This window comes from Mirounga leonina, unplaced genomic scaffold (assembly GCF_011800145.1).
Source record: "Mirounga leonina isolate KUSES-001 unplaced genomic scaffold, KU_Mleo_1.0 Mir_114, whole genome shotgun sequence".
NCBI classification, from domain to species: Eukaryota; Metazoa; Chordata; class Mammalia; order Carnivora; family Phocidae; genus Mirounga; species Mirounga leonina.
The window spans coordinates 44,481,509-44,493,207 of NW_023270265.1; the positions used below are offsets into that span (position 1 = coordinate 44,481,509).

The 11,699-nt window shown below is 42.6% G+C and overlaps 1 protein-coding gene across 1 annotated transcript; it reads left to right on the plus strand.

Annotated features, from left to right (window-relative positions):
* The first annotated feature begins 6,464 nt into the window (after positions 1–6,464).
* LOC118027259 lies at positions 6,465–10,895 on the plus strand. Its single transcript, XM_035030476.1, has 3 exons — positions 6,465–6,704; positions 8,026–8,101; positions 10,019–10,895. Exons 1-3 carry the CDS (start codon positions 6,490–6,492, stop codon positions 10,670–10,672), a joined length of 945 nt encoding a protein of 314 aa, XP_034886367.1. The 5' UTR covers positions 6,465–6,489; the 3' UTR covers positions 10,673–10,895.
* The last annotated feature ends 804 nt before the right edge of the window (positions 10,896–11,699 follow it).

An 11,699-nucleotide genomic window follows, 5' to 3' on the forward strand; every position in this document is an offset into this window, starting at 1 on the left:
CCAGATGGGTTCACTGATGAATTCTACCAAACATTTAAGGAAGAAATTATACCATCTCTCTGTAGTCTCTTCCAGAAAATAGAAGCAAAGGGAATTTTCTAAGCCATTCTATGAGGCCAGCATTACCTAATATCAAAACCAAAGACATTACAAGAGACTACAGACCAGTATCTCTAATGAACATAGATGTGAAAATCCTCAAAAAAAAAAATTTGTAAATGGAACTCAACTATATATAAAAAGAATTACATACTATTATACCTTTCAAAACAATGTAATCCATGTCGTCAACGTGCTAAAGAAGAAAAGTCATATCAGTAGATGCAGAAAAGGTGTTTGGCAAAGTCCAATACTTATTCATGATAAAAGCTCTCAGCAAACTAGGAATAAAGAGGAACTTCCTCGATTTGATTTGATAAAGAACATCTGCAAAAAGACCTACAACTAGTTTCTCATACTTAATGGTGAGAAACTAGTTGCTTTCTCAATTAGATCATGAACAAGGCAAGGATGGCCCCTCTCACCACAGCTACTCAACATCATGCTGGAAGTCCCAGCTAATGCAATAAACAAGAAAAGGAATAAAAGGCTTATAGTTTAGGAAGAAAGGAATAAAACTGTTTTTGTCCACAGATGACATGATTGGCCAAATGGAAAATTCCAAATAACAACAATAAAAATCTGGAACTAATAACCAATTATAACAAAGTCACGGGATACAAAGTTAATCTAACAAGAAGCAGTCTCTTTCCTATATATCAGAAATGAACCATTGGAATTTGAAATTAAAAACACAATACCAGGGGTGCCTGGGTGATTCAGTCAGTTAAGCAGCTGCCTTCGGCTCAGGTCATGATCCCAGGGTGCTGGGATCGAGCCCCACGTCAGGCTCCTTGCTCTGCCAGGAGCCTGCTTCTCCCCTGCCTGCCATTCCCTCTGCTTGTGCTTGCTCTCTGTCTCTCTCTCTCTAGCTCTCTCTGTGTCAAATAAATAAAATCTTAAAAAAAAAATTATAAAAAAATAAACACAACACAATACCATTTACATTATCACCAGAAAAAAAAAGAAATACTTAGGTATAAATCTAACAAAATATGTATAAGATCTATAAAAGGAAAACTACAGACCTCAGATGGAACAAATCAAAGAAGATGTAAATATATGGAGAGATGATCCGTGTTCGTTGACAGGAATATGAATACTATTAAGATATCATTTCTTCCCAACTTGCTCTTTAGATTCAATGTAATCCCAATAAAAGTCTCAGCAGTTATTTTGTGCATATCGACTAACGGACTCCAAAATTCATATGAAGAGGCAAAAGACTCAGAACAACCAAAACAATGTTAGAGGAGAAAACAAAATCAGAGGACTGACTCTACCAGACTTTAAGATTTATTATCAAGCTACAGTAATTAAAACCGTGTGGTATTGGTTAAAGAACAAATAGATCAATAGAACAGGATAGAAAGCCCAGAAGTAGACCCACACAAATACAGTTAACTGATCTTTGACAAAGGAGCAAAGGCAATTCAATGAAGAAAGGATAGTCTTTTCAAAAATTGGTGCTGGAACTGGGCATCCACATGCAAAATAAATTTGTAAATTAATCTAGACACAGACCTCATACCTTTAATAAAAATTAACTCAAAAATGGATCATACGCCTAAATGTAAAGCACAAAACTAAAACCCCTAGAAGACAACATAGGAGAAAATCTAGGTGACCTTGGTTTTAGTGATGACTTTTTAGACAGAACACACAAACATGGCCCATGAAAGAAAAAATTAAGTTGTACTTTATTAAAATTAAAAACTTCTGCTTGGCAAAAGACACTGCAAAAGAATGAAAAGACAAGCCATAGAATGGGACAAAATCTTAGTAAAACACATTTCTGCTAAAGGACTGGTATCTAAAACATAAAAAAAAAATCTTAAAATTCTCAGCAAGAAAACAAACAACCCAATTAAAAATAGGCAAAAGATCTGAACAGATACCTACCAAAGATAAACAGATGGCAAATAAGCATATAATAAGATGTTCAGCATCATATGATATTAGCAAATTGCAAATTAAAATGATAACAAAATAGCATTCACACCTCCTGCAGTGGCTAAAATTCACAACACTGACAACACTAAATACTAGCAAGGACGTGGAGCAAAAGGAACTTTCATTCATTGCTGGTGGGGAGGCAAAATGTAGAGCTACTTTGGAAGATAGTTTGGCAGTTTCTTATAATACTAAATATACTATCATATGATCCATAATCCTTGGTATATAACCAAATAGTCGAAGGCTTATATCCACACAAAAACCTGCACACAAATGTTAATAGTAGCTTTATTCATAATTGCCAAAACTGGAAGCCAGCAAGATGTCCTTCAATAGGTGAATGGATAAACCAACAATGGAATATTGTTGAGCGGTAAGAAGGAACGAGCTATGTATGAAGCCATGAAAAGACATGGAGGAATATTAAAAGCATATTACTTAGTGAAACAAGCCAATCTGAAAAAGCCTTTTCAGCATGAAAAAGTCATACCTTATGATGCCAACTATATGACATTCTGGAAATGGCAAAACTATGAGACAGTAAAAAGATCAGTGGTTGCTGGGGTTTAGGATGCAGAGTGAGGGAGGGACAAATAGCTGGAACATTGGATTTTTAGGGCAGTGATACAATTCTGTATGATGCAGTAACGATGGACACCTGTCACTGCACATTTGTTAAAACCCATGGAATGTACAAGACAGAGTAAAACTCAGTGTAAGCTACGGACTTTAGTTAATAATAATTCGGCAATATTGGTTTGTCAGTGATAACAAGTATACCATACTAATACAAGATATAAATAATGGGGGAACTTGGAGGGTGAGAGTACTTTTTAATCAATATTTCTGTAAACTATAGGCGCTCTTTAAAAATTAAATTTATTAATGAAAACAGAACAGCAGTATAAAAAATTTTAAGTTGATTGCAGGTTGAGATGATATTTTGGATATCATGGGTTAAAATACATCACTAAAATTAATCTCACCTGTTTCTGTTTACTTTTTTTAATGTAGCTCCTAGAAAACGTTAAATTACATCTGTGATTTACATTCTGTTTTCATTGAACAATGCTGGTCTAGAATCAGGTTCTCACAGCGCCAGTGGACGAACCCAATTCTCTACCGGCCTCTGCTTCCAGGCCTTATGGTTTCAGGATCTTTTCTCTCCTGCCACTTCTTTTTAATAATTTTCCTATTTTTTTAATTAATTTTATTTTATAATGTTATGTTAGTCACCAGACATTACATCATTAGGTTTTTTTTTTTTATTTTTTTTTATTCTTATGTTAATCCCCATACATTACATCATTAGTTTTAGATGAAGTGTTCCATGATTTATTGTTTGTGCATAACACCCAGTGCTCCATGCAGTACGTGCCCTCCTTAATACCCATGCCCGGGCTAAACCCATCCCCCCACCCCCCTCTCCTCTAGAACCCTCAGTTTGTTTCTCAGAGTCCATAGTCTCTCATGGTTCGTCTCCCCCTCCGATTTCCCCTTAATAATTTTCCTATTAACAAAGTTCTCCGTTTGTTTGGGGAAGTCACCATAATTCCTCTACATCATATTCTGGTTCTGGTGTTGCTCCCCACATGTGGTACCCTGCCTGTTCAACTTCCTCTAGCAACCACTGACAAGTCACCTCTTGCTTCTTTGGTCTCAGGAGTGTCTCCCACATTTCTGCCACTCTACTCAGAATGTGCTCCCCAGCAGGTCCTCCATGTTCAGTCCCACCTCATACTGATGACTCCTGCCCTTTGTTTTCGGCCCATACTTACGTGTCCCTTTTGTATGGCTACATCACACACATGCACTTGTGTCTATTTCTTGCCTCCCCCATTGGGTTGTGAGTGCCACAAAGGTGAGGGCTGTTTCCACCCCTCCCATTTTCCAAGGTCAGGTGGATAGCATGTGGAAGATTACAAGCTTGGCTTTTAGACATCCATGTTCAATTTCAGTCTCCCCCTGGGCAACTGTGTGGCCTTGAACACATCACATAACTCTCTCAGCCACGTTTCCTCCTAATTGGAAAATCAGCAGAAGAATAATAACATTACCGAATAGGGTAGTTGGAGTGTCAGTGTTTTATGTTTAGATACTATCAGAGGAACTTCTATTTTTTATTTAAGTCTGTTTTCAAACTCCGGCAAAATGGGGTCAGCGGGCAGCATGCAGTTTCCAGTGCCAACAGTTAGTCTGTGATGACACTCTGGTTTGTTTCAAGTTCCATGTCATGAGAAGTGGTTAACGATAATTTCAGCCCAGGAACCACTAACCTCTCCTTCGCCAGGGAGGATTTCTCATAACTACTCAAACACATTTCATGACTTTTGACAAAAGATTAAAATTTAGGTATATGATAAAATACTTGTTAGCAAAGAGCTCTTTTTATGTTTCTCATAGAAAGACACAGCTCAGGCCACCTTTTGTTTATGTTAGGGCGAAGTCTAGTCTTGCTGATAGGTGCTTCAACCTGATTTGCTGTTAAAAACATTTATCTCCCTGGCTTATAGTCTTCATCCCTTGTTTCTCTTATCAGGAAAAAGAAACAATTCAAAGCATAATACTTAAATAAAAAGTACTTTTAGGTCCACGTGATTGTCTTTTTTGTTTTATTTTAATTAAGCTGATTTCTTATGTAAAAAGAGGCTCTTATTAGTAATTGCATATTTTTCTTTATCAAAAAGGAGGCTAGGTGTGCCTGGGTGGCTCAGCTGGTTAAGCATCTGCCTGACTCTTGATTTTGACTCAGGTCATGATCTCAGGGTCCTGAGATTGAGCCCTGTACTGGGCTCCATGCTGGGTGTAGACAGCCTGCTTAAGTTTCTCTCTCTCCCTCTCCCTCTGCACCCCCACCCCCCACCACTCATGCTCACTCTGTCTCTCTCTAAAAAAAAAAAAACTATATTCAGTTTTCAGGAGGGTAAATAAGATATTACCTTTTAACACTTTATTTTTTTTTAAGATTTTATTTATTTGTTTGAGAGAGACAGAGCACAAGCAGGGGGGACAGCAGAAGGAGAGGGAGAAGCAGGCTTCACACTGAGCAGGGAGCCCAGTGCAGGGCTTGATCACAGGACCCCAGGATCATGACCTGAGCTGAAGGCAGACACTTAACCAACTGAGCCACCCAGGCGCCCCTTCCTTTTAGCACTTTACACAGTGCCTGGCTCAGAGTCAATGAATACTAGGAACTTGGGGTAGTATGATACTGTCGCATCACAGGCATATACAAATTTTGGCTGAACAGCACGTGAGTTTGATATCTGAGTGACATGACATTTTATCAGTGTTAAAATGGTATCTTGTGAATATTAAAACGTAGGTTGTAATGTAATTCAAGGTTTTGGTACGAAAATCAACAGAAATCACTGTCATGACTTGCTGTTTGAAATTCTTTGATTTTTGATAAAATACCCATATTTACTTTCATAACTGTTTCATTTCTTTTCTGAATGAGTTCAGGGCTGTGGTGCCAAGCACATCTCTGCATACAGCATATTTGGGGAGGGATAGATTTTATTCTTAATAAGTAAGAAGCCAGGTTGTAATCAATCACTATATTTTCTCCTTTCACATTTTAAGAAGTAGAGACATTTCAAGGAGAAACAATGAGGACTTTATTTGGACATTTGCAGCTTAACTATATGGTGACAAGTGTCTTGAATATGCAGAATCATTTCATTAATTTGTATTTTGACATTGGTGTATTGTCTGCTTGTCCCTAAGTAATGACCAGGTACGAACATAATTAAATATGTGGCTAAAAGTAGATTAAAGAGAAGTAGAGCTCAAAAGCTCCGTAGCAGCAGCAACATTTAGCTGAGTGACACACCAGCTGAGGGATGGTGAGACCACGTGACCAGGCCACCCACACACCTGTCTGCCCTCTGCCAGCTACTGGGACTGTGCATGCAGGATCCCTTCCCCCCCCCCCCCCCCACCCCCCCCCCCCCGCCAGCTCTCCATAGGTTACATTTCTATGGAAGATACATAATATATATCCCCACCCCCCAAAAAGCCCAACCAAACAAAAATGACAAAGATGCTCCCATTACCTTGGAAGATGCTTTCTCCAGCTACACCGAGAAGAGCTGTCCTATCTGTGAAACACAGCCCCTTGCACTTTCTGTCCGCGGTCAATCAGCCCAGCTCACACTGGATGCATTCCCTGCCAGACAGACGATGTCTTCACCTACCACCTCACAGTAGTCTCAATCTAGGATGGTGATGACACATACAAAAGCTTGTGACTGCCTCTGGTTGCCCTAGAAATCAACCCAAGGCATCCTGAAGGATCAACAGTGGAGAGCGGGAAGCCTGAGAGGGCCGGGAAGGTGCTGGCTGAACAGGACCTTGCAGAACAGAGAATGAGGGACTGGAGCCCAGCCCTGGGAAAGCAGACGCTGTGAGGAAGAGGGCGAAGAAGCAAGCATGTTGTTCGCAAAGCTGGCAATGGATAGGACACTGGCAGAAAAAAACCGCACGGAAGATGCGCAGCACAAGGCTACTCGCGGGGTGGCCCCTGGCGCCGGGCGGGGAGGGTGCGAGGGGAGCCCAGGGAAGGACCGAATGGCAGCGCGGACCCCACCCTCACGCCGTCCCCCGGTGACAGACTCAGAATGGTTGGATCTGAGTGCGGAAGAACAGTAGGTATTATTTCCTTCCATTTTGAGTTAAAGGCAGGAGAATGTTCGATTATCTGGGAACGAGTGTAGCACAGGAACGAAAATGTGCTCTGAGTCGCGCAGGCGCACATCCTGCCTCTGAAACAGGGGTCACGGAACCTCTCTGGCCTCAAGTGTCTTTGCAGTGAGGCCTGATGAGTGCCTCCCTCGCGGACTGTGTGGGAGACGAAGTAAAAGGACCCACTAAGGCCCCCGCACATCACCCAGTGTATAGTAAGCTCAGTAAATGCTGTTATGGAGATAATATAAGAACCTCAAGGAAAAAAACATGAAAGCGGAAGCAGGAGTCTGTTTAAGAAATTAGCTTTACTTACACGGTAACTATAGTTTTGTTTTTTTATCTGTCTATATTATTAAATCCTCTTTTGCTGCAAAGAGAAGTCAGAGAGGGGAGCCTGGGTGGTTCAGTCGGTAAAGCATCTGCCTTGGGCTCAGGTCATGATCTCAGGGGCCTGGGATCGAGCCGCGCGTCGGGCTCCTTGCTCAGCAGGGAGTCTGCTTCTCCCTCTGCCCCTCACCCTGCTCTCGTGCTCTCTCTCACTCTCAAATAAATAAAATCTTAATGAAAAAGAGAGAAGTCAGAGAAACAATATTTACAACCCAGGTTGCTAAACAGAATCTATTTGCTAACTAAGCAGGTTAAGAAATAAGAGTTCTCCAGGATACCTAAATGTGACTGCAAATTTCTCGGCTGTATTTTCCTGCATTAAATTAAAAAACAAAACAAAACAAATTTTCTTGCCATCAAATTGTTTTATTGGCTATCTAAAATATAAACATTTGACAAGAATCATGAAACGTTACAGTTAGCTGTTGTTGGAAATTAATGATAGCTTATAAATTATACTATTTATAATTTTATGCATAACTGAACTTAAAAGGGACTGACTAGCTTTGAGAACTTATTTTCTCATCCAAGGCAAGGTTCTTTGTTCTACGAACAATTATACAAACCACGGTTTGTGGAATTTGAAATGGCAACTCAGCCTCCCCTCTCCAGTGTTAAAATAAAGGTATTTCTGTTAGCCGCAACCTCAAACTCAATATGGCTCTTTATTCATATTTTTATCAGAGAGCATTCCTTCCTTGCTTCAAGGAAAGCTACAAGTTAGCAAAAGTCCCGCCTATTGGCACAGAGAAATGCCTCTTGCTATCGAAAAGTGTGTGACAAACATGTGAAAAGCAAGTCCCAAATCAACACCCTACCTCAATTCACACCAGGGCCAGGTTTCCTGAAACCTTTCTCCAAATCCTAGTGCGATTTCTCTTTTTAATCTTCCAGATTGGCCTGGGCCAGAAACACTCAGGACCCTCGGATTGCAGTGGGTTCCCAGTCCCCAATAGAAAAGAAGATTAAGGTGAGGAAATATGTTTGCCATGAACTCTGGAGTCAGTAATACCATCATAAAAAGTTTCTCCCCAAGGTAGAAAGGGCCTGAGTGTGTCAAGCCAAAGTGCTTCGTCTGTTGGGCTTGGTTCCGGCTAGACAGCACTGAACAAAGCAAACATCGCTTATGCCCCCACAGGGCCAGGGCAAGTGAGGGACGTGGACACTGAACAGTTACTACAAATTGTGATAAGGGTCATGAAAGATGGGATTTTATTTGAACAAATACGTGGAAGGTCTGAGGAAGTAACATTTAAGCTAAAACCTAAAGATTACGTACATAATACTGTAGTCAGAGTTGCTGTATTGTGTGTTTGGGAGTCTGTGAAGGAGGAACATGTGAAAATACTCAGATGGCAAAGAATATGGTTTTTGAGGAACAGAAAAGTCAGTGTGGCTGCAGCAGAGTGGACAAGCAGGTGAGCTGAGAGGCAGTCAGGAGCCAAATTATGAAAGCCATAACTGGGATTTGGGATTTTCTCCTCAAAGCAACAGGACACTCTCCTAGGTTTCAGTGCAGGGAAGGGACATGCTCAGATTTGTGTGATACAGACATCCCCCCTGGTTGCTGTGTGCGCGGTCTGGTGGGGCTGGGGGCAGAGAGAAGCACAGATTCAGGGAAGCTAGTGAGGCTGCTACCCTAGGGGGCATTTGAAGTTAGTAGGGACAGCCTGAGAAGGGGGAAAGAGAAGGAAGCACGTTGGAAGAAGAGCCAAGTGGAGATGTTAAGTAGATCATATCTAGGGGTGAAGTTGAGAAGTGAGTACAGGTCAGTCTCGTGTGCGTCGATGGTCTTGCTCATCCCTTACTGCCCGCTCTCGAGCAGTCTGAGACACATGGTAGGTCACCTTGTTGAGTGACTGAGAGTGTCCATGCCCAAGAGAGTCTATGCTCTGAGATGAGAATATGCTCATCTTAAGTGACAATTTCTGTTGTATTTTCTTGCATTACATTTAAAAGACAGAACCAGCAAAGTAGGTGGAAGGGTGTGGCCATAAGGTAGGAAGAGAATGAAGGGCTAATCAGTCACCTGGGGATATTTGGCTAACGGCTGGAACAGTCTGGGGGGGGGGGGGTGCGGCCAGGATCGCCTTGGTCACATGCCCTTGGCCACAGCCTGGAAGCCAGAGGAAAGTAAAGTACTCAACTCTGTAAAATGCTGCTGAGGTCAAGTATGACAGGGACAGAGACAGGACCACTGAATTTGTTGCTGTGGAGATCCTTCACGACCTAGACGAGAGCAGTCTGGGGGCAGTGAGGGCCTGGAAACCCACCTGAGGAGGACCGAGGGGAAACTGGGCAGTGGGGAAGTGGAGAGGGGTTCTAGGTGTCTGCTTCATGGCACACGGTGAAAGGGAGCCAAGATGGGATGTGCGGCAAAGGAAACGTTTTCCTTTTCTGCTTAAAGATGATATATATACTGGAACATATTTTTATGCTGACGGGAGTGATCCGGTACAGGGGAAATTTTGATGAAGCAGGAAAGAGAACTTGGTAAAAATTTGCAAATTAAGTTCCTGAAGCTTCACAAGGACAGATGGGAGAACTGGCTTTTGATAGACAAAGGGGCAATGTTTCCATTCTAAGGGCAGGGCCCAGGATCCATGCATGGCGGTGGTTCTGGCAATGGGAAGAGGAGGGCGTTCCTGACTGAGTGCTTGTTTTCTCAAGGAAGTCTAAGGCGAACTCTTCAACCGGAGGGGGACCCTGGGGGAGGGGCGTGTGGGAGGTTTGAAGAGAAAGCCAGGGAACACGGCTAAGAGATCCCCCCACCAGGGACATGGTGTCAGAGTGCCAGGAAGAGCTACCAGCCACTTGTGATCTGTATCATGGCCTGCAACAAAAGGACAGCCAACTTAAAAACCTTTTAACACTTCCCTCTGACAAGAGTTTAGGTGGTGTCCATTCTTCAAAAGTGAGGAAATTCTTGCTCCAGAAGTCTCAGCAGGAGAATGAAACACTTCACCAGCTCCAAGCCGTGTCTTTTGACTTCCGGTTTGCCGAAGCAGAGGCGTACTACTGTCGGCAGCATCAACAGATGATGCTGGGGGACGCGTGGAGATCCCTGATGGTTCCAAGGCGGGAAATTAAAAGAGAGAGAGAGAGACCCCGACGTGAAAAAACAGGAGACGCTGAAAGATGGGACTATTTAGTGCCTGAGAGGGAGCTGGGCCACATAGAGAAGCACATATACCGAGCGGAACGAGCCAGAGGCCTCAGAGACCCCAAGTATCGGCTCCTCCCTCAGAAGATTCCAAGCGAAACAGTCTTCCCCAACATATTAACCCTAGGGAAGGAGGAAAAGACTGAAACTATCCAGAAAACCCACAAAACTAAGACCAAAAAGCACAGGGCGGCCTGGGCAAAGGAACAGATCAAGGGGCATCAGGATCGAATGATTCGGGGGAGAGAGCTCACGGAGCAGAGAAATGAGAGACTGCGTGCTTGGAAGATCTCTGCCCCCACTCCTCTCCACAGGCCTGCAACACACCAGGAGGAAGAGAAAGAATTCAAACGGATCACAGCCTACCCGATTGCCTAGCCTTACCAGGAAGCACTCATCGAAGTGACCATCCCCATGGAAAAGTCCAGAAAGGAGGATAACGTAAAAAAGCCACTCCGACGAGAGCTCTTGAGTATGCCACCATTTTTGAGAAGTCAACTAGAGAAAAATAAACTTTAAGTTATTTTCTGGATTATTGTATTTCTTTTTTAGGCTGGCATACTTTGACAACTGTCAGGGCAGTAAAATCCCACACCCCGCATTGTGTTTCTAAGTTTGTTTGCATCAAACTTGGGGGGAAAAAAGTTAAACCGAGTGTTTATTTCAACTATCTGCATAACTGTCCCAAAACCTAGTGACTTAAATCCATCACTGTTTTATTATATCTCACAATTCCGTATTAGGAATTCAGGCAGAACTTGGCTGGGTGATTTTTCTCCCCCATCCCGCACCGCCAGAGCTGCTTGGGGATATTCAGGTGACAGCTGGACTAGAGGGTACAGACCACATGCCCTTGGGGTTGACTAGAAGGCTGGGCTTAGCTGGTCCCAGCCCCCGTCTCCTCTCTCCATGTGGTTTCTGGCCTTATTACACAGTGATTCCGGCTCTGGTGACCTGTCAGACTCCACAAAAGTTCTTTTGACCTAGCCTCCGCAGTCCTAGACCATCACTTCTGCCATATTCTGTTGCTCAGACAAGTCACCAAGATCAGCCCAGACTCAAGGCAGGGAGGAAACAGACTCTTCCTCTCAAAGAAACTTGCAGCCATCTTTTAATCTACTATTCCAAGGCTCTGAAAAGTCCATCATACACGTCTATCCTTCTTTATCCTTTCTATTGTCTTTTATGTTAACACTGCTCATAAAAACTAAACAAGTATTTTTATACAAAGAAACCGACAATTCCACAGCTTCTGGATTGATCTTGACTAAAGAGACCTGGTCCCTCTCTGCAGAAGTAAATACAGACCAAGGGTTTAAAAGCCTGTTGCAGTTATGCAGACAACATATTATCTTGTATTCTCCAATGCACCTGTAATTCTATAGCATGTCAGAAGCCTAAGCCC